Consider the following 27,080-nt stretch of genomic DNA (forward strand, 5'->3'; position numbering starts at 1 on the left):
AATGCTTCCTAGAGGTCACTTTGTGCTCATTGTGTTTGCTCTAAATGACACTTGATCTCTGGTTCATTACCACTGAAAAAAATAATATTTGGCACATTCATAATGCATGTGTTGAAAAAAAGTTTTATTTTAGGAAAATAGCATTTACAGTAGCATTCAGTTTTTATTCTACACAACACAGAGCAGGGAGGAAAACATTCATGCTTTCCTTAATCACCCTCATTTTATAACCATCATACATTCTTTTATGGACCCATTTCAGTTCATCAGTCAATCTCCTCCATTAAACCCTTCATCTCTCAATATCAAGACAATATCAAGATACATCATGACTGTAAGATACCAAAGCCAACATGTTATACATATAATGTAATATACAGTCATTTATTTATATCTTCTCCTAGAGAATCTTTCAACTTGAAACAGAGGAATGGACGTCTATGTTTGTACAGAATCATGTTTGGGTGTCACGTCAGGAGAATACGTATGAAGATGTGTCTCTGAGGATCTAATAGGTCTAGACGATGCCGAACTGAGCCAGGTCACTGAGCTCCATGTCACCAAATGCCTCCCAGGGGCAGACCACGGCAGAGTCTGCAGGAGAAGAAGACAGAGCAAGCGAGAAAGATTCATTTAATAAGGTAAATCACAGAAAAAAACAGCGTTAATTCAACACAATCTACAGCAGAGCCAAAACAAAACAAAAACTCATTATATGTCTCTCTCTGGTTCCAGATGCATCAACTATGACCACAATAAAGAAAAAGCATACCTCCAAGACCCTCCATGCCTGGTACATCATTATCAAACCTGTAAAAGAAGTATACATTCAAAGCATTAATGTGTTATATATTCATGGTACTAGTTTCCAGATGAGTGAGTGTGTCTCACCCCTTCTGTCCCGCTTTGGGAGCCTTGCTCTTGAACTGCCTGGTCTCCTTATGTTTGAACTTGGGAGGAGCTGCCTTGGTGCCTTCTGCTGCTGCGTTCATTTCTACATGGTAAGAATAAAAAAATATTAATGGGCTTTGTCCGTCAAAAATCAAATCTTACCATATATTATATTTATATACTGTAAAACCCTCAGTATGCTCCAAATGTTCAATGTCTAAAAGCAAAAATGATCTTCAAGGACTTGTCTCTTACATGTTTTTATTTTCCTGATATGAAAATATATTGTTATATAATCATACAAATAAATCATACAAAACTGAGAGAAAAAACTGATGATTCTTTTGGAAAATTACAAAAAATTGTCAGATGCAGCAGAGAAAGCGGGTTTCAAACATTGTTAGACAATCCAAAAAGGACTTTGTTTGAAGCATATTGAAGCTTTTTTTTAGCAGACATTAAACACAAAAAAGACACAGGGAGAAAGAGAAGTGAGAGTCTTGATTATTGAGGCAGTGTGTTGAGTTTTCCAGGTTGAACCCCTAAAAATTGTCAAAACCCTAAAAAAACATAACTTTTCTAACTTTAAACTGCACACAAGAACCTCTGAGGGGACTTGTTCAAGCAATAAATCGGTGAAAAAAGTATTCCCAACTTGTGCCACTCTTACATGATCCATTTCATGGTGGAGAAACCTAACTTTCAGAAAATACTATATCATATATATATTCAGGTTACTTGTGCCTGCGACATTATGTCTTTCAGAATGTGTTTCGAGACTTATTTCCATGATTGATAGTAGAACTTATACCTCAAAGAAAAGTACATGCAGCGGAGCAAATAGGCAGTGTTAAAACTCCAACTCACTGTTTAATTGGAAACGCAAAATTGATAGAAATCAACCAATTTGTCAAAGTTTTGTGGAAATGTATCTCAAGCCAGAGCCTTAAAATTGGTTCCACTATGGGTGGGTATAACACTGTGTATTTGCCTCTACTCTTGATATTTGGCTGCTTACCCAAAGGTGAAGCCCACTGCACGTGCCTTCCGGCCATTAACAAACTGCAAGACAAATGGAGTCATAAGGACAGACAGCACTCTCTTTTTTTACTGACGATGTGATCTTTTATCTCCAAAGGAAATTCTCAGATGTTGAATGAGTTGAAGCAGGAAATTGGTTGGTTCCATTAACAAAATGAAAGCTAGCTGAATTACTCATCACAAAAGTAAAGATAATTTTCAGTGATAATTGGCTCGTAGGGTTACTATTCATAGTTTTTACTATACATATTAATTTGATATAGAGGTTAACTGTATGTCACTAAAACAGAAAACAGGAATAATAATAAAGACTCTTACCGTCACTGTGAGTTTGTCGACTTGTGTGGAGAGGAGTGTAAAAGTTCTCAGTCTTCACTCCCACCATTTATATGCCACTAAGTCTGTTTATAATCCAGTCATTCGCCTGTCCTAAGGGGGGGTGTATTTTGAGACAACTTTATGGGTAAGCCTACTTAGTTGAGAGCAGACGTGACACTGTGTAATGTTTACACATTATATAAGTTTGGTTAAAAGCATGAGTGTAGTTAAATATACCTGATCCAAACAGACTGAATATTTATTTGGTCCCAGGTTGAGTTGGGATTAGTAGGGTTACTCTGGGTGGACATATTAATATAGATAGATCAATATTATATATCATTTTGAACCTCTGATTTAGGATAAAGTTCTGAGAAATTGAACATTATAATGTTTGCCTGCAGACCACAAGTTTGTACTCATACTTGTACTGTAAGAGATCGTGTAAACTACAAAAGGCTGCATGATTTATAAAACAAAACAGTCATAAATTTAAAACAATTATAAAGTGCAAAGACAAAAATGCACAACTGCCCAAAAAGGGCTACAACTATAATATACAGTATAATATAATAAGTAACATACATTCTGTATATCCTTGGAAACTTAGGCTTTTATTGGATTTTACAATGTGTAATGACAACCTTACACACAATGTTTCTCACAGTAATCAAAAAACTGTGTACTTACATATAGAAATGTTACGGCCTCTGTCCCTTGGCTCTCGAGTAAGACTTACATTGTAATAGGCCTAGGTGAGTGATCATGGCCGTCTTGTGTTTGCTGTCCTCATCCATGGCCACCTGCCTGTACCCCCTCTGGAGATCCAGACAGCCAAAGTACGGGGCCCCATGCATGATGTGTTTGAGCATTAACTCCTCTGAAGTCTACACAGAAGCGGAGAGTGCCAGCATTCTTAGGGGTCAAAACCAGTTTGGAGGCCCAAGCAGAAGTGGATGGTTCTATGAAGCTATTGCTGAGAACTTTCTTAAGTTGGAGGACAGCATCTGAGCATTTGAGCCTCGGATCCATATTGACACCCCCAGCAGAGTTAGGAGACCCAGCACATCTGCATCAAGCCTTCTGCCTTGACTAGTTTCATTCTGTTTGATGTGTTTTTGAAGTGTTCGACTGTTGATGTGACTCCCATAACCAGATTAATTATTGTAGGTGATTTTAACCTCAACTGGCTTTTGTCAGAGTGTAAATGTTTTTCTGTTGTGTAGTTACGAGATTACACACATTTTTCTTACTTTATTTTACTGTTATGTGCTTCTCTTTGGAGGTCATTGAGGGATGATGGATGTTATTTTTTGTATCATGATCTCTGATGAATTGTAAGCAGAGTCACTTTTTGTCTGTTTATGATTCCTGTAAGTTGTTCACATGGATGTCTACCTCATGACCTTAAAGGTTGGAACATTGTTAATGGGATCCTGTAAAGCCTCGCACAGTTCACACAGTTTAGTACATGTTCCTGGTTATGCAAAAGTCTCATTGAGTTTACAGTGTGTGAGAGATTATTACCTGTAATCCTTCATGTTCTCACCATGTTGTCGCTGTATGACTGTGAACCACCCTGCAGCAAATGAATGAGCACACCATCAGTTGAGTAAAGACCACAAACCATTGTCGATTTACCATATCCATTGTTTTTAAGTGAGTTGTGAAATCATTTTAATGATTTTTTTAACAGGAATCTGCAAGAAAAAAAAGTCTCAATATTTTAAATATATAAATATTCTCAAATCTCTAATCCTTTACTGGCTTTGTGATTATCTTTGAACAATCAGGCTTACTTATAAGCCCACACTCAAAATACCCCTCAGCCCTCGTGGTGTTTCAAGCAACAAGTGGGAGGTGGTTCAGTCGAGGCTTTAAAGGCAGCGCGATGGCCTGTTGATGAGACAAAATAGAGACACTGCAAGAAGAAAGACGACTAGTTCTTTGTCTTGCAGCTGTTTTTTTTGCTTCTTCTCTGCAAAGAGAAATTTCTTTGACGTCGAGTCCTCCAGAAAACCAAGTAGGTGCCTTTTCAAATTTTTGCCTAGTTTGTTTATCTTTTCACCTGCTTGTCTTTTTGAATACTTTTAAAGCTTGTTATAGCAGCATGGTATTCTAATTAACTATGTTTCATCCATTACTCTTGTAATGTATATCAACAGCTGAGTACTGGCAGTTCTGGTTTATAATATGCAGGTTTTAACTCTCAGTTAACTTTAAATCATGGTTAAACTTGTTTTTTGAAATAATAATTAGAGTCTATATCACATGAATTATTTTCTTATTATTTTGCTGCGTACAGGATGTTTCTGGGTGTCAACCTTTGGGCACACACAGGACAGACAGGATCATGTGTGCAGCTTCGACTGCATTCACAAACAATTTGGCTCAGCTGTATTTTGTGAATCAGAAAATAACTTTTTGATTCCTCTCTTCACTTGCTAATGTCGCAGTGTCTCTTCATTCACTCTCTAGCTCACTCAACCACCGATGCCCTCTCACTCTCGCTACTCATTATGTCTTAAGAGTGAGACCAAAACTGTTGGTCGTATTTAACTTTAGCACAACAGGACTGTTGCTAAATGTCATAAATATTAAATCTGAAGTCAAAACAGGAAGTACAGAGAACAGAAAAACTGATTAGTTTTTACTAAGTACCCAAAATGTCCTGTCAAAAGTTCTTTTTTTACGTATTTATTTAGCTAAAAATAAATCTGTCAGATTCTGGTAACCATAGCGAAGGATATTTGTCATTATTTTTGACATTTTGTTAATTGAATAATTTATATAATTATCTTGTGTACTCGAGGGGACCACGTTTAGCCGTTCAGCTGCTAAACTTGTTGAATATTATCTTTAAAAAAGAGATTACAATCCTCGTCGTTATCCGCCCTCGTCCCAGAACATGACGTAGATCAATGAGATCTTCTTTGGAGGCAGATGTTGATCCTCACAAACATGTTGTGACTATGTGACAGCTGATCTCTGGCTTTAGGACTGACACAAATAGGATTAGTGCGGTAAAATATGGAGAGAATTTATGACTAGTAACCAGATAGGAAACGCACTTCAGACAGTTTATGAATAGACTTACATAAAGAGAGAAGTTTGAAAACATAAGAGGATAAAGTGTGAGTCACATATCTCCAGCATTTATGGTGAGTATCATGATTCTGTCTTTGTGATTAAGAATCTCCAGGATGAACGCAGCAGCAGGTGAAGGCTCCAAGGCCGCCCCCCCAAAGTTCAAGCAGAAGGAGACAAGGCAGTTCAAGAGCAAGGCTCCCAAAGCGGGACAGAAGGGGTGAGACTAATAATTTCTTTCATCAGACATCACGCTATTGATCCAACAACTCTAATATTCACTGAATATTTCACTTCTTTCCAAATAGGTTCGATAACGATGTCCCGGGGATGGAGGGTCTCGGAGGTGAGGCTGAATTTAATGTTTAGTCTGGAACTTGTCCAGGTTTAGATGTTTAGTCTGGACTCTGACGTTCTGGTTTTCCGGCCTTGCAGACTCTGCCGTGGTCTGCCCCTGGGAGGCATTTGGTGACATGGAGCTCAGCGACCTGGCTCAGTTTGGAATCGTCTAGGACCTGTTAGATGGGAGCTCCCACCCTGGTCCCAGACAGATGGGATTTCACAGTGTCTGCTGAAGATGAGGAGCATGTTTGAAGGAGGAGGAGGATGCAACAGTTACTGTGGGACAGATCTCTGCAGTGTCAGGGTTATATGGAGCTAGCCCATTAAAGAAATATATAATATATGTATTTTTCTAGGTGCTGGTAAAAAGGATCTATTTTTGCTATAAAAATAAAGAAATCATGAATCTACCTCTCACTATAAGTGTAACTAGCTACTATTATAACAGTGTTGGTACAATAAATATCAGTATTTATAATTGTGTTGGTCTGTATAAAAGTTATTTTCTTCAGCCCGTTTAGTAAATTGTGTTTTTTTAAACTGTCAGTAAGTTACAGGATATGTATCCTACATCAGCCAGGATGATATCATTGATATCGATTGGTTATTCAGAGGGTCTTGAAAAGTCTAAAATCCAATAATCTGAATTTCATTTTTGCTTTAAAATTGTGTTTATGTGGAGGGATCATTTTTATTGATCATGCTGTAACAACTATAACATGAAACAGACATGGAACCAATACCAATATCCTTCAAATGCTTTAAAAGACTTTTTTAAGTCTTCAAATTCAACCTGTTGAAACCTGCAGAAAGCTTTTTATTGGTATTAATATTAAAGCTTTATACAGATTTATCAGTTTGTGTCGTAACAAGAACAAAGAACTGCCAAAGATATGTTTGAGGAACACATTCATACAGCAGTTTGTCCACCAGGGAGCGCTGATGAGTTAAAATGTGCTCACTATACACTGGTCACAATTCTTTAATTAACAAAATAAAACTTGACTGGATCCTTATTATTATGTTTTATTGAGTTTATGTTTATTTGACTTTTTTAAACTCTCAAATATCAATATCAGTATTGATCTCAAAATCTGGTATCAGTTAGACTATGTGTGATACATCAGGAGGTTTATCCGGATTACTATTACTTAACCAACCTCATGAGCTGTTTGGAATAATGTTTGCCTAAAACCCGCTGAGCTTTATATCTGCTTCCAGCTCTTTATTCAATAATGTGTAAAAGAACTATCTAATTACATTAAATCACATCCTCAGCTTGGTATTACGATGATTATAGAAATAATTTACACGTCTTTTTCTTTGGGAATGAATGAATATCAGTAACTGACAGTAAAAGAACAATGCAATGTGTTATAGATGTCTCAATTAAATCAAATCTATCAACCATAAGAGCAGCATGGAGGATTTAGTCTTGGTGAGGAAAAATGTGACACTAACACGGCGGATCGGCGGGTCTGTTACACGCTTAAATGTAAAACTAGGCTGAACTAACCTTAGCCAAACTACTAGCAGTGACTGTAATTCAATACTTTAGTAGCTGTTTCACAGTAAACGCCTTTATGAACTCAATCAGATGTACAGAGTTTGCCTTAGCGCTTTTAAAGTTGCTTTTTTATTCTCCCCATCAACACCTGTGTGATTTATATTTCTGTTTAATCAACATGTGGATATTTCACACTCAGACAGGTGTCATCAAATGAAATATTCATTGACTTAAATGACACACATTTGTAATAAAATCTGTGTTAAATAAACTAATAACGTGCATGAAAAAATCTACTATTGAAAAAAGGATAAAAACAAATATATTTATATATATATATAGTTATTGTATATGTTTATAGACATATTTACGAGTTATTGCATTGTGTTAATTTCCTCACTGCAAAATTACATTCAGATCAAATAATATAATAATATATAAGTGAACATATCACAAAATAATAGGCTACTGTTCATAAAAGGAACTGTGTTTTGTGTTGATTCTGGCGCCCCCTGTGTTTTGACAGCTGTGTGAATCCGACCCGATGGCAGCCATTAAAAATAACTATAGAAACAGCCTTCTGTCTGATGTGTGTTTACTTATGTAGGTCTTATAGAGGCATCAGTATTAAACTGAAACTGTTTCATAACCAGCTGTACGTTTAAATGATTAATATTGAATGTAAAAAGAAAGATATAGATTTATATTTTCACTTTAGCCTCCCGGTTGCTAAAAAAGAGAGAAGCTTTTTGCTATTATAAGTCATTCATCACCAGTCAGCTGATAAACTGCCACACACACACACACACACACACACACACACACACACACACACACACACACACACACACATTCCTAACCTGGACCGTTGCTCATACATGGAAACACCTAGCTTATTATCATGCAAACATTTGGAAAATTGGAAATATTGATTGGGGGAAAGAGAGAATAGATAAATGTGTGCTAAGATGGAATAAGTAAGGAAAATCTAGTGTCTTTTTGCATTGTCTAATATTCTTCTAGCTTTGGTCCATTGTGGGGCTCCATAGGAGAGAAATTCAAACAATAGAGTGTAACTACACACAAACACACTGGTGAACAGCTCATATCAAAGCCAGCTGGTGTAATGGACTACCTGTTAAGTAGAAACCACATTAAACACTGTTTATGGCACTTGGTAGCAACAGTATTGCCAGATTTTCAGACCTACTTGAAGAACACCTCGTTGGCTAAAGACCAAGTGATTAACGAGTTAATCAGATTGACTGTTAGCAGCCTGCCTCCCTCTGCCCGCTCACGGAGGCTGAAGGAAAAGCTCTTCACTTTGATTGGAGTGTGTGACCCACAGTGACTGTCAGAAGCCAAACTTTCACTCAAACAAACACATCAGGGATTTTTCATTTATCGCAGCAAACCATGGGTCAAGAGGAGAGCCACACCGAGGAGATAGATCTGGCACGGATTCAGGAGCTGTGCATCATTTTCATGAAGGAGTGTCCGAGCGGTGCGTTGCACTTACACGAGTTCAAGAGGATCTTCGGCATCCAGAGCAGCTCTGCAGAAGAGTCCCTCTACATCGAGACAGTATTCCGCTCCTTCGACACAAACAGGGTAACAGACAGCAGCTTCTCATTGTAGAGTTTGATTTTTATCTCTGCTGTATGTGTAACTCTGATTTATTTGCTTACAGGATAACAGACTGGACTTCATCGAGTATGTAGCAGCAATTAACTTGATCTTACGGGGGAATCTTCAAGATAGGCTCAAGTGGTCCTTCAAGATGTACGACAAGGACGGGAATGGCAAGTTGGACAGACAGGAGGTGAAACGGATCATAAGGGTAAGAAAGACCATTTCTGATATCATATGTTTAGTTGTTTCTATCATTTAGTATTTTATGAGTAAAGGTTTTGAGGAAAAATGCCTCATTTGAACAGATTGGAGTGTATATTCAGCTGCTGTGTCAAATTGTTAAAATTACCAGGTTTCATAACACAAATCCTCTCAGGTCAGATTATTGTTCAGGTCCAGTGACAGGGCTTAGGGTCGGTGTCAGGTACTGTAGGTTCACAGGGCATTAGGGAGGCGTGGATGGTCGCTGGGAAGGCTATTCTTGAAATAAACGTCTTTGGCGTACTTAACAGTAAAGCCTCTATATTCAGAGACATAAAATTAGCCCTAACCCTAACCCACTGTCCTCATGGGCTGGTCAGCGAGACGGGAATTAGGTAACGTTTGTTAGAATAATCCAAAAGCAAAATGTTTTATATGGAACTTTAATATCAGTATTCTAGTTATGGGACATGTGGGAAGCTCTGGAGATACAACACCACCAAAGTTGGATTTCTTTTAGCTTAGTTTGCTTCTTTGTTCCAGAGTCATTTCATTTCACTTTAAACTAGATAAAAACATAATACTATGATCAATTTGACAGATATTGTAATTACGAGATGATTCAGGATTAGTGTGGGAATGATCATTGTTGCATCACAGATTTAATTTTCACGAAAAGAAAACCTGCTTAAGTCGTGATGATGTGCCAAACATGTTGTTTTCTTACATCTGGAGAGCAAGATTTGTTGGTCAGGGCACCTCTGCAGACCTACAGTCCTTCATTATAATGCTGTTTGTCACATATTTTACTTTTTCTGCATATTGCATTTGACCATATTGCAGTTTTGATGACTAAGGGCCACTTATGCAAACTGACAGGAGGCCAGGGTCCAATAAATAAACAATATTTATCAGATATGATAAATAAACATTAGTCTTGTTAATGTGCCAGAATATGACGACTTTAAACTTCTTTTCTTGCGGAGCTACCAGCATGTTTTGACTCGTGATGGTGCCTGATATTAGCAACCTTGCATGCAGCAAATTAAACCCAGTGGTTTAAGATCGGCATTAGGTGGCAAAATAAAGTCATTTTTCATTAAAGTGTCTGTTTTCATTGTCAACCTTTCAACAACAAAAACTTCCCAAGTAACAAGAGGCTTCATTAAACATTTACACAACACAATTGTTTCACAGCAGCCATTTGGACTAGAAATAGTTGGGTAAACACAGATGTTAACAAAGATACTAATTAAGGTTCCGACCAGAGTCAGGATCCTGCTATGTTGGCTCTCTGGAAAGAAAGATTCGTGCCTCAGTGACAGTATTACAGCCGGTATGTTGTGCAGGGTTTCGGGAAGAAAACTAGAACTGATGATAACACCTCTCATGTCTCTCACACAGATTATTTACAAAATCAAGCTCCCGACGAGTGACGTCAGCATGACACCGTCCGAAATCTGTGACAGAATCTTTGAGCTGGTTGACCAGAATCATGACGGTGAGTGAGTGAGTGAGTGAGTGAGTAAGTACACAGCGTACATCAGGAAACTGGGGAAAGGAAAATATAAAAAAAAGTTTCAGCGTATTTGTTTTGTTGTTGTTTCGTTGAGGATTTGTTCGGAGAATTCCCAGCAAAAACTACAAATCCTATGCATAAGATCTTGTTTCCTTGTTTGCTCTTTAAACATTGATTTCTGTGTTATTTTAGTCAATAACAGCGGTAAAGAATAATTTATTCTACTGTGCGATTAAGGAAACTGGTGTTTGCCTCGGAGAGTGAAAACCAACCTTCTGTTGCCTGTCCGGTTGCATAAGAAATAGTTTTCCTCCTTGTATTGTTTATTTTAACCTTTATATAACAGGACAACAACTCAACTAAACAAATAGATTCTATGTAAACGGAATCCATCTTTAAATTATTTGTGTGCACAACGTATAGTCTACAGTCACAAAACTAGTCCACACTTTTGGCTTTTTTATCATCATTGCCATAAAGAGCTAACAGCTGTTACTACTACAGGAAGTCATGTAGCTTCAGATAAAAAGCTTTTTGACCACAAACTGTAAAACCTGAAAATATTTATGAAGTTTAATCTTCATTCATTCACATGAATTCAACCCAACTTAAATAATGAATTTTTGAAGCAACTCAGTTGTTTTGAGTGAACTTAAATGTGTTTAGTATTTTAAGTTCAGGGGATATAATTTTAGTTTGTTCCATTGACTCATTTTATTTAAGTTGACTTTATATCATTATACAAATATGAGCATCCAAATAATTCTTAATGAGCCCCAAAATGTAAACACTGGTTGTTAGATACATGAAAAAACACAATTCATTGGCTACCATTCTGTGCGTCAGCTGTTTTGACAGGTAGTGTAACTAATTTACTCGTTACCTTAACAATAAATACTTGAGTTGCTTCTACTTAAATCAACTATGTTTAAATTGTTTGAGTTAATAAACTTTTTACCGTTTTTAACGTTTTAAGGCGATCGGTTTCCTCAATCAGTTTGAGTTGAACTATCAGGTTATTCAGTGTATGAATATGGTGATTTATTGGGATCAATGTGAAGAATGTAGCTTTTCTTTCACAATTTATTTTACTACTGTTAAATGTTTGGTTGAATCATCCATGTGGTTTGTGTTTTTGTGCCCTGCAGGTCAGATAACCTTGTCTGAGTTCATGGAGGGAGCTCAGAAGGATGAATGGGTCATGAATCTGCTGAAGTTGGACGTTAATGCTGCCGGCTGGGTGATGCAGAACAGTGGGAGGTTGCCGTGATCTCTCGTCGAGCAGGTTCACAGGTTTTTGTTTGAGGCTGACACAGAGGTGCTGTGTTCGTACCTCGGGGGCTTTTTGCCTGCGTCTCTCTCCTGCGACGAGGAGCTGGAGCTCCGTGCACTTTTTCATGGCTGCAGTTCTGCTGTGATTCTGCCTGCAGGTCCAGAGGTTCTGACTGTATGCCTGTGGGCTGTTATAGCATCAAACTGATAATCCAGTACTAACATGCTGCCAGTTATTGTGTAATTACATCCATTGTTATTGTATGTGTTTGTAGTTTAGGACTCATGATCATAGTGGATGGAGTGTAAAAGAACAAAAACAAAAAACAGAAAGAATGAAAGAAAGTATTGATGGGGAGTCATTTTAGTAGTATTTTCTATAATTAAAACAATATCAGTTGATTTTCTTTTTGGCCACTAGGGGGCAGCGGAACAAGCTAAAAACACAAGCTGACATATAATTCACTTGTTAGTTTATTTAAAGTTTCCCTGTGGAGTTTTAGACGGGTATAGAGCTGTTACTACACCGACCTACAGGTGGCTGTAACACATATATAATAAACCAATGTGCCAGGGACGAAGAAGACTGTATAACCTTTTACACCTTTAACCTTTAACAGGGATAGCATTGACCCTTCCCTAGTCCCGCCCATTTCTATATATATATATATATATTTCTATATATGTCACTTTTATTTTTTAATCTTCTAACCCAAATTTGGTTGTCTTTTTAACATAGATTAGCCTAGCATATAGCATATTAAAGTACAGGAAAGGAGGAGGTTCTGACCGAGGCTAGCTCAACTGTTATTGGAGCACAGAGCAGAAAGGGGCGGGACTTAGAAAGGGTGCAACCAGAACAATAAGAAAGAATCAATAAGGGCAAATTGTCTCTATTATAAAAACATACTTTGCAATAAACTTGATTCTGATTCTGAAATCCGAAGTATAGAGAATGCAGAGAATATAAAAGTAGAAAAGTAGAGCTTTTACTAAAAAAAAAAGGATGTTAGTTAGTTGTTAGTACTGAGTTTTACTACATATTATTTATTTTTTTGTACGAGTGAAGAAAATGTTTCAGGTGAAGGTGAAAAGCTGTGCTGTATCTGTTTCAGATGGGCATTTATTTTGTTAATAAAAACATTTTTATACACACTTCATGCTTTATTTTCTTGATTTGCTTTTAGACCCAGCGTCGTGATTCTGCCACTTGATCTCACCCAATTTCAGAAATGTTTAAATCCTACAAATCCTATACACTCAGAGGCTTTGAGCATAATCTTCAGAGGCTTAGTGTACGCAGTTAAGTCTTGGCTGCCAAACACCTTGTTTTCAGGTGATTGATCTAAAGTGTGAGAGTGCAGAGGACGACACTGTACACATCTCGTCAAGTGTTTTCAAAGCACTACATAAAAAAAGTCATTTATTAAATAAAACAAATATTGAATTCTGCAAACTGAACACTTAACAAGTGGCCATCACTGCGGTGGTGTCTCTTTACAATATGTGCCTGTTTCAATGCAAGCTGTCTTAAGGAGTGTGTTCTCTTTAATTCATATATGTAACATTAATGTAGCAACAATATCTAGTATATGGGGAAGAAACTGTGCAGTTATCAGTTGTGGCAAACTTCAAAAAAAGAAAACTGAATGTGATTTCATGAAGAGTGTCAGGAAAGTAATGAGGTGGATGGATGTGAGTGAGGGGGAGTGCAGTGTGTAACATTGAGGAGGATCTATGGTCAGAAATGAAATATAATATTCAGAGGTATGTTTACATTCGTGTTTAATAAACTCTGCCATGTTGAACCACCATGTTTTTACAGTAGCCCGTAACAGACAAACCAAACACTGGCTCTAGGGCCTTTCTTGCCTCTTTTCTATTATTCACTAAACTGACGAGCCCTGCTTAGGTGATATAAGAATCTTTCATATTATATCTAAAACTGTACAATGAACCCAAACAGTAAACTCAGTAACTGCAGGTAGTTTGTGTAAAACAAGTGATTTGGATGAATTTTGAGAAGATTATTTCCTGTTTAGGAAAGTCTGTATTATGGATTTAAAAAAAATAATTTCTAACAATTGTGCACAGAAATGAACCAAATACTGAGATATATAACTTACTTACTACTTAATATCTGACTCAAGGTGGAAAAACAGTATGAGCTGACGCCTGTAAATAACATTAATGAGGAATGTATAGCACATACTGTATACACATTATATATTATTGTGCAAACATAGAACAAAGAATAAACAAGGTTTATTTATCATTTAGTCTTTGTGAACCTCTGATCCACACACTATTTGTACAAAATTGTAAACTTTACACTTCATTATAACAAAATATTGCAACACATAATGCAACCCTTCATGTTTGGCTATTTATTGTTACTCTGAGCCACTGAAGTAAAATATAATAGGTTGCACTGTTAAAGCAAAACATGATATCATAATAGCATATATTTCAGAAGACTTATGTTAAATGTTGAGCAAATATATCTGCCAACTTTGTTCGGCTAGGAATCTTAAAAGTAACTTAAAAATCTAACCGCTGAAAGACTGTTATGGGCCAAGTTGTGCTCATTACAAACAATGACAATTCAGTTATTTAACATTGAAGTTATTTAATCGTCGTATTGATCTGAATTTAAGAATTTGTACCTTAATCTAAGATTAAAATTGAAAAACAATGAAACCTAAAAAGCTGCTTCATTTCCAACACTGGGACAGCACAACTTTCTATTAAACTGAGAAGTTGTGCGAGTGCTCTTACTCTGAAAATAAGGACAATAATCTGGTTCCTCTGCTGGGATATTATGGAAACCATTGTTGTTACTGGTTAAATTGAGCTCAACATTAGCTGTAATATCTTATTAAGACACAGATAGATTTTCTTAAAACCAGATTATTTTTCTATAGACAAAAACTTAGACTAATTTCCAAGAAACAAGGTTTTTTTACTTTCTTGAGATTCGTGTTTTGCAGAGTACAATCAGCAGGCAGCTCAGACATCACCCCGCAATGGATCAACAGTTTTACCAAGACCACACTCGGCTTTGACGTCAATCTGTCTTTTAATCTTGCTGAGAGCTCGGCGGTGGCCTTTTGTCTACAGGGGGCAATCCACTCTTTGCTGTTTTTGCTGTCGAAGAGCTAACGGAGCTTCTGCTGATGAGCACATTCATTAATGCTCGGTAGTGAGTGAATCAGTATTTTCTTCGGACCAATGTGGAGATTCTTTATCAGACTGGAGAAACACAAATATTGAAGAAAAAAGAAAATTCTCGAGAAGGATTTGGAGAAGATCACTGAAAAGTCAATTGGATTTGTCTCGTAGGTTAACCTGAATTAGAACCACAGGGTGTAGTCTGCTGGAGCTGAAGGTCATGTGTACAGGGATGAATGTGCTTTGCTTTTTCACTATTTTAGCATTTTGACGTGTTGCTTCCTTATATTTAATATTATGGGTCAGACACAGAGTGGCACAGATACAGAGGTGACTCTTCAGAACATCCAGGAACTCTACCGTAAGTTTGCGAGCGAATGCCCAAGTGGAAATTTGCACTTGCACGAATTCAAGAGAATCTTTGGAATCAACAGCAACTCAACAGAAGAAGAAGCCGCATTCATGGACAATGTGTTTCGATCCTTTGATACAAATCAGGTAATTTAACAGAGGCTAATGTTTGGTAATCAGCATTAATTATCGGTAATGATGAGCTTCAATATTTGCCTGAATGTGACATTATGTTTCACTGATCTGTCCACCATCCTGTTTGCCTCTCAGGATGGTCAGATAGACTTCATGGAGTATGTGGCAGCACTGCATCTCGTCCTTCGTGGAAAACTGGAGGACAAACTGAAATGGTCTTTTAAAGTTTATGACCGAGATGGAAACGGCTGTCTGGACCGACAGGAAGTGAAACACATCGTCAAAGTAAGTATCCAGTTCTTTTTTTGTACAATTAAGAATCGTATTTGCATCACATACTTTAGAATATTCTTGCAAGATTGGTTTGAACGCTAATTTTTAGATTACTTTATCCTTCAACTCGTTGGGTTTTTGTGATATTAGAATGAGATCAGAGTGGGTCCACCATGTTGAACCGCCATTTTTCTACATTAGGAGTTAGCAGTCAGACAGTAGCAGGTCTGGGCCGTAAATTATTTACAGAGACCCAACAGTTCCCACCATGAGCAAGCACTTGGCAACAGCGGCAAGGAAAAACTTCCTTTTAAGAGGCAGAAACCTCGAGCAGACGCTGGCTCTAGGTGGGCGGCCGTCTCAATGAGTTGTAAATCGGAGAGAAACCTAAGAAAGGTCGGTCTAGGATGCAGCCCTGTTCCCTATCGCCCATCCTAAACCGGCAAAGCTCCTCGTGGACTGACTGAGAATATGGAATATGTAGCTGGGTGGAGAGATAGTCTCTTCACTCAGTTACAGAGTAACCTCCAGAAATATACGTAAATGAGATATGTTCTCTCAGATATTTGAACTGTCTCCTCAGATCATCTATAAGATAAAGAAGCACAATAATCCGAGCATCACAGGAAACATTGAGGACATCTGTGACAGAATATTTGAACTGGTGGACAAGAATAAAGACTGTAAGTTCCATGTTGATGATAATAAAATGAGCTAATAATGATAATACAGTAGCTCACTTCTCCTGTTGTAATTGTACTTGATGATGAACACTAACTGCTTGGATGCTGATTGTGTGCCGTTCTGCTCCTCTTGTGAAATAGGTCAGATTTCTTTGGAGGAATTTATCGAGGGGGCTGAAAAGGACCCGTGGGTGATGGATCAGCTCAAACTGGACATCGGGCCCTGTGATTGGTTCATTGGACAGCATGAGAAGAATCCCTAATTTCATATTGTGCAGCATATATTTTCTTATGATAAATGCCTTGATAAATGTTCTTCTATTGTTTACACACTGACGCATCAGAGAATGTTTCAGGTTTGTGATCCTCCAAGTGAATAATCTGCATTGTGAGATTTTGGATGATCTCAGTGATGGTTTCTCCAGCTGTGGAACATACAAACATGCTCGGAGATGCAGCCTGAATCTTACATTAAATCTGCAAATTCAACCACAGGCACCACTTTTTGGGTAGAGAAGCCTGTCGTCTTCATCTTCTACCTTCTACCGCTACTGCTGCTTGAAGATCACAACCTTTCCCACCCAGTTTAACGTTTTATATGTGGATAAAATCAGTTTTACAATTCAAAGTGGATGCATGTTTTTACCCATCAGCTGAAACTTTAGAGATTCACTCTGCTGCAACATGTAACTAATGCTTATTTTCCATTATGCTGTGTTTTTTAATGTATTTTACACAAATATTCAGTGGTGGGAGAAGTAATAGAAGCAATACTCAAACAGTTCAAGTACAACAAACTTGTTATTAAGAAAGGTACTTGAGTAAATGTACTTAACTTACATTCCACCACTGAAAACAACAACAAGTTTGATAAGAACATAAATATCTGTGCGTTGCTGTTTTCTAGAGTTCTGTCACTCGTCAGTGTCACTTGGCCACTGACAGTCAATCAAATCAAGCAAGAGGCGGACCTTACGAGCACTGTCTTCCTGTTTTGATGCTGTTTACTGTAGCTTTATACTTGATGGAAAGATGAGAGTGGTATCAGTCTTCTTAAGACTCCTGGCAAGAAAGGAAGCAATTTTACCAAAAAATGTATTAATGCATATATACAAATAGTATGCTTTGAACAATAATGTGTGTCTGATATTTCCAGATTAAAATCCTTAAAAAGTCTCCTTCTTCTTAAATTTCCAGAATCTATGAAATATTTTTTCATTTAAGTTTTCCTGCTGGACACAAGATGTCTCCTCCTTCACTGTAAAGGCCATTCTCAGTGTTTGTGCACTGGTGGATCACATACATACATATAATTTGCATACTGGACCAGGATTGTCTTCAAAACTATGTGTGCATGCATGTATACCCAACATTACCCTTTATCTATACCCTTTCATACAGTCACAGCTTTACTGTTGTCTGTAACCTTCTGTTATCAATGTGTGCCTGCTTTAAATGCCAGAATGTGTCCACATGTTGTTGTTTTTATCTGAACCATTGCTTCTATAGGTCATCTGAATGTGAGTGATAAAGAAATCAGCTGCAGGAATAACAAACACGAGTGGAGGAGGATGACAACAGGAGTCAAATCAGTGCGAATGTGGAGCGATTAGCTGTCAATAAGCTTTTATGTCTGCTATCAATAAACAGTATAAACAGACTATACCAGTGTGTGTGTGTGTGTGTGTGTGTGTGTGTGTGTGTGTGTGATTGAGCATATTCTGCTTTATTATTGTAAGACCTATTTTGTTTCCGTTGACTCCTGCAGAGACAAACATGCTCTGTCTTTGGTTATCTTATGGAGGCTTCCTGGGAGCTTTTACTGTATGGATTTAGCCTGATTTACTATTCTTAGCCTTTAAGGCTCTTTGCCTCACCATATGATATCCTTTAGCTTTACAGAGACACTATTGAGGACCACACTCCCATAGTTCAAACTCAATTTATTACTGCCACTCATATTTCAAAGTTACATGTAAATATGTTTCTCAGCTTCCAGGAGACCGCTGGCTTCCTTTTCTTTCTCTGTGGTGTGAAAATCACCTACAGTTGTACAGCACTTTACAACCAGATAAGTTCATTTAACTTAAAAAAAATTGAAACTGATCACATAGTAAGTAAGACTAACAAAAAACATGGGATATCATACTGTTAAGGAACACTGAACACTGAACACAACGTATTGTATTTCCACTGTGTTTTAACAGACTGACTGTCTCCTTTATACATTATACTCTGGGGGACATCTTGATGATGTAGTAAGTTAGGTAAGCTTAGAACTTAATTTGAACCACTGCACAATGAGATCTTCTCCAGTGTTGGGCAGAAAGACATTACAAACAATAATATTACTTTCTCTAGTAGTGTAACTAATTACTAATACATTTCAGTAATAATATTACAGTACAGTACTGTACAGTTGCTTTTGTTGGCAACCCCGACTAATATGAAATCCAACAATCCAATCACATCCTCTGATCAATTCTGTAATCGTGGAAGAAACTAGATAAGATTTATTTATTTATTTACTGATCCTGTGTTGGGGAAGTACAAAGAGTAAAGAAAGAGAAACAATACAACATAATATGATAAAATCTCAAATATATACACTATATACAATAAAGTAGAATATGGTAAGAAATAAAACTGTATATGTCTGAGCTTGGAAGATGGAAACACTTACTATTCAGCGACTGGAAATATTCTCATTACTTAACTTATAATTAACAAAACTGGAGCTTAATAGTTGGAAGTCTGAAATTTGGGGAGAAAGGGACACTATTAGAAATTAAAAACACATCTGTATATAAAAAGGTGTATATAGTGTATATATAACTCTTATTCTTATTTTTCTATCTATTGGGTTGTATCTGGAGCTGCTGTCTTATCTTATCCAATATTGTGGGGAGTCGTGATCATAAACTACAGCTGGCAGGGAGTAATAAAGTAATAAAAAAGTAATAATATTACTTTTTAAAAGAGTAATGACAAATAAATGACATTTTTTTGTTGTAACCAGCCAAACACTGTTGATAAAACAAGCAAAGTCATCTGTACGAGGCTGCTGCGACAACGGAAACGATGAGTAGATGATGATCTTGGTGTTTGTTTCCTCTTTGATGGAGCAGCACAGGCCTCCTCTGAGGGGCTACTGAGCTAAAACAGGACTTTCCTTCTCCATATCTCTAACACATCCATCAATAATCAATACCTCCGTGCACTTTATTGTGTTCTTGTAGCCGATAATTGTTGTTTTCCGATAAAATCTGTTTACTTCTGGGAGCTGTCAACGTGACAGAATTGCGCATGCGCAGCTCCCTCCCAGTTGTCTGTTGACAAACGTGACCAGTGCACGTCATCTCTGTCCCGCTCCTGACGTCGTCGCCAACCGGAATAAAATGTGATTTCTCGGGATTGTAACGACTCTGCGACTCTTCGGGTGGATTCTTCTTCTTCTTCATGAAGCTGGGAACCCGGTAACCGCCATTACGTCACATTTAACGGCTCGGCTCGAGCGGGACAGTCGGTGCAGTCGCGAGGCTAGCTGCGTTAGCGCGGAGCTAGCGTGATGAAGTTAGCTCGCGTTAGCTGGATTAATGCTAGCTGTGTAACTCGGTGGGGGGTGATCAGAGAGCTGACCGACGTCCCGACGCTCTCCCGGACCCCCCCCCCTCCCCCCCCACCCGGAGGCCTGCTGCCGGTACAACAGTGAAGCCTCGGTTAACGGGCTGTTAGCTGTTAGCTGTTAGCTTTAACGTCCCAACCTGAGAGCAGCAGTCTCTGTTTAATGTTTCACAGCTCCGTTAATAATCTTTATATAACTTTATATTTATATATGAGCGACTTCCAGAGAGTTTACACTGTCTGTCTGTCTGTCTGTCTGTCTGCAGCGTCTGTTGGTGATAACTCTAATTGAATCTCAATCAGGGTCAGTTTGTTGCTCATAAGTCAAATAATTGTGTGTTTGTATGAATCTATAGTGTTAAACCTGAAAGAGAAACACACTGCTGTTACTGTTTCCTCCAGTTTATATATATAAATATAATATATAATGTATAATATAATGTTTTAATGAAGGTAATCTGCAGTCAGACAGCATTATAATGAAGTTACTGCAGTGCTGTGATCTCTGGCCGACAAATCTTATTTTCAGGATGCAAGAAAACATTTTTATTTAGTTTGTTTGTTTGTTACAGACCCCAACAAAAGTCACATCATCTCAGTTTTAACAGTATTTGGGGTGAAACTTAATAATGCGATGCAAAACTGATTATTCCCACTAATGATAATCATGTCACATTCACAGCTAAGTTACTAACCTACATTCATAGTGTTTATATATTATGTGTATGAGTAACTCTAACATTATGTAATGAATCCAGACCTGGTGCACAGCCAACCTGCCTAATAGTTTAATGTTTGTAAGAATAAATTGAATTTAAAGGCTCTTTAAACTCAGGACAGACACCAGATAGCCACGGTGTCGTCTACGTTACTGTTTCCTACTGTGGTATGCGTGAGAGAACCAGTTTGACCTGATTTCCCCTGCGTCACATGGATTCGGGTTGGACCGAGTGAATCTGGCTGATCCTGAACCCTGCGAGTGTCCACAGGCCTCCAGTCAGGGCCGGTCTCGTCTCCCGGTTGTTTACGACTGCGTACCGAGAGCCCAACCTGTCAGTGTGCCTGTTGAACCGGCCTGAAAGCCTTAAGTCTGGTATCTGCTATTCAAGGATGCCCATAAATAATTTAATGTTGCCTCAGACTCTAATTTAAATATGATACCAGCCCTCTGAGGAGATCCACCCGCTGTATGTACATGGAAACATGGAGACTAATCTTCCAGTAATTAAGTAAAATGACCAACAATCCTGGAAAGCTTTAATTGTATTTCACCCCCCCGCACTCGCTGACACAAACCTGGGTGTGTGTTTGTTTGAAACTCGACTGTTGGGAGGAGGAACTGTGTGAAAACTGGAGCTAAATGTGTCCGTATTCAGCTGGTGAATTAAATGACCGTTTGTGGGCCAGTGCTGTCCTGTAATGTCAAGAAAATGTCCAAGAGAATTATTTCTTAACAAGAGTGTGTACATTGATTTTATGTGACCCATAAAATGTCTCATGTTCATGTGTTAGGTTGTTTGCTTTGTCTTCTGTGTAACATCCTCGTAAGATAACAGAGATCTAAAACAGTGAAAGAGCATGTTGAGACTATTTCTGTTCATTTAATGCATTTAGACTTGAAACAGGAAGTTGGAGTTGAAAGAAGAGGCTGAGTTAAAGCAGTTTTCCTTGATAGGAGGGGCTGAATTGTTAAAAGGTCTGCGGCTTATTGGTTTAAACTCCTGACTCGCGATGCCATCATCGTGGAGGGGCATGAAGATGAAGATGAAGACAGAAATGGGTTCTGATGAATAATGAATACGGATTTGTCACAAAATGACTCTTTTCTACCAGAGAACCTTTAACTGACACACCAGCAGCAAAAAGGACTTTAATAGATTATGAATTATGTATTGACTCTGTGTGTGTGTGTGTGTGTGTGTGTGTGTGTGTGTGTGTGTGTGTGTGTGTGTGTGTTCAGGTCTGAACTGAAACCATGATGAAATGGTTCTCCAGCGAGGAGGGAGAGCCCGGCTCTGTTGTAAGTACACACGTGTGTGTCAGGTGACTGCGGTCGTCTGCAGTAACTTAACCTTTAAATACACACCTGCATTCATAATTACTACATATCATGTTAATGAGTAACAACTACACAAATACCACTGCTGTAATAATTCAGACCTGAGGATAAAGACACTAAAACCTTCTGATATTCCTTTATTTGTAGGAATGTTTAACTATAAGTCTCCTAGATGCCACAGAGTGAGCACGTTTGTGAGGCAGCAGCCATTTTGGTGAATCCTTCCACGTTGCTATCAGTTAGTGTGCTCAGAGGAAACCCAGTGAGAGCTTTACCGTCTGCTTCACGTCCCGTTAGACTGGAATTAGGAGGGCTGCTGAGCACAGGGCTTTGACTCAGACAACCAGAGCTCACACTTCCTGTGACCACTGCTCTGGCTTAAACCCCCCCCCCCTGCATCCCCATCCTATTTACTCTGCAGCCTTTAGGCTTATATCTGTATTAAGTCTATTCAAGAACATTTGAGTTCATATTCTTTTAAATATCTTTTACCTCACTCGTGTTCTTTTGAATTCCTTTCCACTGTTCTTCCCTCCGTTTCCACCTGACCGGCCTGAGACAGCGGGCTGGTACTCTGACCTTTACTGACCTCATGGGATCGGTCATGTGACGGCCACACATTATGAACATTTCCATCAGCCTTTAGCGAATGTCGGTGCATGTTTTCTCCCCATATCTCTTGTGCCGATCGTGCGGTGCGTTGTTAGCTCAGTGCGCCTGCAGCAACCCACATTCTTCACATATATCTTATAATCTTCATGGATCAGAAACTGTCCTGGGAGAACGATCGCTCCTCTGTGGATCTTCTTGAGGTTTCTTCCTTTTTTATGTTTCCATACTGAAACTGAGGGTCTAAGGACGGAGGGTTTTGAATGTTGTGCAGACTGTAAAGCCCCCTAAGGAAAGAAGTGATTTTGGTGTAAATAAATCAAATTAGATTTGACTTGAAACTCATTTCTTTTAGCGTGCATCCACAAAAATAATCACACAAACTCACCTGTGACAGCATTTTTTCACCTTTTATTTTCTCATCAGGCTCACTTCACACACACCTTTTGAGAACAGCCCAAACTCTAGTCCTGGACTCTCATCTCCTTTCTCATGACGCGACACCCTGAAGTGATTGCTGCCACACCTATAGGTCCATACACATCCTCTCACAGTCAGTCGCTGTGTGTATTTACAGCCTCACACAGCTCCCACGCCTCCTGGAAAACCTGGACATTTAGAGACTAGTTTTCCAGTCATGGAAACACCTGGAAATGGATTAAAATGACCAAATATCCTATTGTCTTGGGAATTTTTCCTATTATTTTAGCCTGTGGTCTCATTAATTAGAGGAAAACAGAAGTCCATTCAGAAAGCAGAAAAGTAGTCTGTGGTGAGAACCCCCTGGTGCGCCACAAAAGCGAGCTAACACAGAGTCTCCTTAAACAATGACCACCTATGGCTGACCACTGTTTGTGAGCAAGTGCTGTCCTGTATCGACAAGACAAACTCCTGGAAAAGGTCCTGGAAAAGTCCTGGAAAATGATCAGTTAAACACAGTGAGGTATACAGATTTTAAATTGGAAAAGAAGAACGATAACGTGTATTTATGTATCAGACCAGTGGGACCAGTGCATCCTCATTGCCCCTTTTTAAAACAGTCTTTGTTTAATATGTTCTGTAGTCCTCTGGTACTCTGTCCTAGTGCCCCTCACTCTCACACACACACTGACTCCAGATCAGCTCCATATGAAATAGCCTTTGGCACATTCTCAGCTGTCTCTGACATACCAATATACCGACTCCAGCACCAGGCGTGTTGTCTTGTTGTCCAGCCAGGATGTGCGTTCGGTCCAGCACTGACCTCACTATCTCCCCTGTCTCTCCTCAGGGCCCGGGCTCTCCCCGCGGCGCCGCCGGTGGTGGAGAGGTTGCTGTGGAGGAAATGGCAGAGCGGCTCACCCAAACCGAGCAGCTCGTCGCTCAGCTGAAGGAGTTGATCCGGGAGAAGGATGCAACACTTCGCTCCAAAGATGACCAACTGAAGGTGAGCACAATGTCTCGGCTCGAGCTAACAGCTCTCCAACTGAAAGCGATGTGTGCATTGTCTAAACCCCTAACACAAAATGCACCTGCTTTAGTTTTCAGTGTGTCTGTGTCACTCATTTTCTAGTTATTGGGCTGCAGGAAACAGGAATCAGTTAATCATTTGATGTACAAAATGTCAGAAAACTGAGAAAGATGTCCATCCCAGTTCTCAAAGTCCAAGGTGATTGTCAGTCCAAGACCCAAAGATATTCATTTTAAAATGATATAAAACACAAAGGCAGGAAATCTCCATATTTCAGAGGCTGAAAACAACATTTTCTGCATGCATCTGCATTTAACAATGAATCGATTATCAACAGTTGGTGATTAATCAATTAGTCGACTAATTAAGCTCTGACTAGATGCATATTATCAAAATGAAAGTGCACTGTTTATGACCATAACTGTCCAAATATTAGCCATTAAACACTGCACTGTTAGCGGTTTCTTGTGGGTTTCAATGAAGTTACTCTTCCTCAGTGTTGGTTGGGAGTCTCTGTTTACTTCAGTAACTGTGTATTTATAATGCTGACAGGATATTTCCATGACTTTGGGTATTTTAATGTAATTTTCCTAGTACTAAATGCAATAATACATGGTCTGGGGCATATCTGACTGAGCCAGGCACAGTTGGTCCTGTTAGTCACTGACCGACATCATTGGGTGAGAAACCCGGATCTGGTTAACTATTAAACTCCCAAGTCAAAGTTTACTTCACAACAATAAAGACAGGAATGTGAGATTAGAGTGCAGCCATGACGCAGTAAATGTTCAACCAAAAATAAATATTAAAAATATTTCTCAAAATATTGACTGACCATCTCAGAGTCATTATTTTAATATATTGACTCAACATTAAGTCAATATATTGAAATAATAAGTTAATATTTTGAGATAATAAATCAATATATTGAGAAGGTTTCTTATTATAATGACTGACTGAATCCTTCTTTCCCTTCACATTGGCAGAAATGGTCTTCCATAGATCATAGAGCAGTTGTTGTTATCTGTATCTAGTAATCTGTGGATTGTGCACCGATATCAGAAATCAGAAACAGGAATACTTTATTGATCCCTGGGAATTGGTCACATTACAGTTGCTCAAGTTGCTGAACAAGACACCATAAGAAATACAAATAACAATAAGAATGTTGAAATACGTTCCTGTATACGCTGCATTATATTAGAATATTTATTTTAAATAGAGAGTGTGTAAAAAAAATATGTACATTATACTACAGTATATAACAATATATAGAAAATAAGACATTTAAAATATATGTACTATATATGACTCAGAAGGCTGTTTTATTAAATAACTTTATTTGAAATGTATAATAATTTAACATCTACATTGTCAATCAATTCTTGTTGGCATTGCTGAGAGCTGCTTCCTCTGATATTTTGAACGACAGCGCACTCTGCTGGATACACTTTGCACTGACACCAATATGTAATATATATTTATTTTTTCTGCATTATACAGAGAAAAAAACAGTTTTCACATCAGATAACATAAACGCCGAGACTGATACAATATCAATACGTCTGTGATGGGCTAATATGAGTCAGGCTCTGCAGATAGTGTAACCGAGCACTGATGGACATCACTGTGTGTGACTCAGGTGGAGAAGGAGACGTGTGAGGCCAAACTGTCGAAGCTGCGTCTCCAGAACAAGGCCAAGGTGACCTCGCTCAATACACAGCTGGAGGAGCTGAAGAAACAACAGGGAGGTCAGGGCACGCCAACACACGGCAAAAAGGTACACACACACACACACACACACACACACACTCTCACACACACACTCATTCATTCATTCATTCATTCATTCATTCATTCATTCACACTTTATGTTAATAACAACAATTAATGCATACATTCCCTAAATCCCAACAGTATGTGTCTGATTTGAACTTTATTTTAATTCAAATTCTAGTTCAGACTGAAGCAGTGAGAGATTTTTACCACTTGGGGGCACAAAGGCTCCGATGCATAGTCACTGTTACACATCTGCTCTGGGCTGATGGAGTCTGTATGTGAGCTAACCACAGCCAGCAGACACACAGATATATGAGCATCCAGGTTGAGCTGTGCTGGCGAATGGAGTCCACTGTGTGGATGATTTTATAGCGCTGTCTTTCTGTTTCTCTTCAGGGCTCATCAGATGGAAGTGGAGAGCAAGCCAATCGGGGAAAGATCGTCCTGCTGAAGAAGAAGGTTGAAGAGCTGGAACAGCAGCTCGCACAACGAGTGGAGGAACTGGAGAACAAGGTACACTCCCTTAATGTCTCATAAGCTCTTATGTAAGCTGTTATTTCAACTGAGAAGGGTGAATTATAAATATTGTGTTATGGCGTCTAACAGCAGACTTTCCTGCTTCCTGTCTCATCCACCTACTTGTTGGTCTGTGACTTGTTATGGTTGACACATCAGAGCACCAGGCTAACATCAGGGTGTGTGTTTGGGGCCTAAATGCATTTCTGATCTGCTGCTCTGACCTCTCAGGTGGTCTGGGTTCAGGTCTGCTTATTGTCCCCAGAGTCCAGACTAAACACGGGGAAGCAGCATTTAGTGTTTATGTACCACATATATGGAACAGTCCCCCAGAAAACAACTCTTAATTCTCTTAAATCAAGAGTTTTCTACTGTATTTAAACTATTTACACACTGTAGTTGTACTGGAGTTATTTTCTTGCTGTTTAATCTTCTGTTTTATTTAGTTTTACTTTTTAAAAGTATGTATGTGTGCTTTTTTTATGTTGGTGTCTTCTGAATCTGGATGGCCTTATTGTTGAAAGTTGCTGTACAAATAAACTTTCTCTAATGTGTAATGGTTTTTAAGGATTAATGGACCGAGGTGGACAGGTATAGATTTACAGAGCGAGAAGCAAACA

General features: G+C 38.5%; 5 protein-coding genes across 8 annotated transcripts in view; 4 read left to right on the forward strand and 1 right to left on the reverse strand.

The window, feature by feature from the left end:
- Nucleotides 1-103: 103 nt before the first annotated feature.
- Nucleotides 104-2,678, reverse strand: LOC127351352 (retinal cone rhodopsin-sensitive cGMP 3',5'-cyclic phosphodiesterase subunit gamma-like). 2 transcript variants are annotated; one of them, XM_051378827.1, is made up of 5 exons: nucleotides 2,251-2,678; nucleotides 1,910-1,953; nucleotides 892-994; nucleotides 773-810; nucleotides 104-594 (listed from the first exon to the last, which is right to left on the reverse strand). In XM_051378827.1, the coding sequence occupies exons 2-5, from the start codon at nucleotides 1,944-1,946 to the stop codon at nucleotides 518-520; spliced, it is 255 nt and encodes an 84-aa protein (XP_051234787.1). In that variant the 5' UTR covers nucleotides 1,947-1,953; nucleotides 2,251-2,678; the 3' UTR covers nucleotides 104-517. The 2 variants fall into 2 exon arrangements, with proteins under 2 accessions (XP_051234787.1, XP_051234786.1); XM_051378826.1 differs by lacking the exon at nucleotides 1,910-1,953.
- Nucleotides 2,679-4,250: 1,572 nt separating this feature from the next.
- On the forward strand, nucleotides 4,251-6,157 carry LOC127351430 (retinal cone rhodopsin-sensitive cGMP 3',5'-cyclic phosphodiesterase subunit gamma-like; the record flags this gene model as incomplete). Its single annotated transcript, XM_051378959.1, has 4 exons — nucleotides 4,251-4,273; nucleotides 5,444-5,557; nucleotides 5,646-5,683; nucleotides 5,773-6,157. Coding segments are annotated over 4 exons (252 nt in total), but the record flags the coding sequence as incomplete, so codon positions are not given.
- A 2,363-nt stretch (nucleotides 6,158-8,520) lies between these two features.
- On the forward strand, nucleotides 8,521-12,965 carry LOC127351348 (guanylyl cyclase-activating protein 2-like). Its single transcript, XM_051378820.1, has 4 exons — nucleotides 8,521-8,797; nucleotides 8,877-9,026; nucleotides 10,424-10,520; nucleotides 11,687-12,965. Exons 1-4 carry the CDS (start codon nucleotides 8,603-8,605, stop codon nucleotides 11,806-11,808), a joined length of 564 nt encoding a protein of 187 aa, XP_051234780.1. The 5' UTR covers nucleotides 8,521-8,602; the 3' UTR covers nucleotides 11,809-12,965.
- Nucleotides 12,966-14,917: 1,952 nt separating this feature from the next.
- LOC127351347 (guanylyl cyclase-activating protein 2-like) lies at nucleotides 14,918-17,599 on the forward strand. Its single transcript, XM_051378818.1, has 4 exons — nucleotides 14,918-15,479; nucleotides 15,603-15,752; nucleotides 16,324-16,423; nucleotides 16,565-17,599. The coding sequence occupies exons 1-4, from the start codon at nucleotides 15,279-15,281 to the stop codon at nucleotides 16,684-16,686; spliced, it is 573 nt and encodes a 190-aa protein (XP_051234778.1). The 5' UTR covers nucleotides 14,918-15,278; the 3' UTR covers nucleotides 16,687-17,599.
- A 2,166-nt stretch (nucleotides 17,600-19,765) lies between these two features.
- si:ch211-220f16.2 (golgin subfamily B member 1) overlaps nucleotides 19,766-27,080 on the forward strand; it is a 36,429-nt gene continuing 29,114 nt past the window's right edge. For all 3 annotated transcript variants that reach the window (XM_051378684.1, XM_051378685.1, XM_051378686.1), the window contains exons 1-5: nucleotides 19,766-19,899; nucleotides 22,008-22,067; nucleotides 23,986-24,141; nucleotides 25,808-25,945; nucleotides 26,341-26,457. In XM_051378684.1, the coding sequence (XP_051234644.1) occupies nucleotides 22,023-22,067; nucleotides 23,986-24,141; nucleotides 25,808-25,945; nucleotides 26,341-26,457 (456 nt within the window). In that variant the 5' untranslated portion in view covers nucleotides 19,766-19,899; nucleotides 22,008-22,022. The remainder of the gene's footprint in view (nucleotides 19,900-22,007; nucleotides 22,068-23,985; nucleotides 24,142-25,807; nucleotides 25,946-26,340; nucleotides 26,458-27,080) is intronic.

The sequence above is a fragment of the Dicentrarchus labrax genome, unplaced genomic scaffold (assembly GCF_905237075.1).
Source record: "Dicentrarchus labrax unplaced genomic scaffold, dlabrax2021, whole genome shotgun sequence".
Taxonomy (NCBI): Eukaryota; Metazoa; Chordata; class Actinopteri; family Moronidae; genus Dicentrarchus; species Dicentrarchus labrax.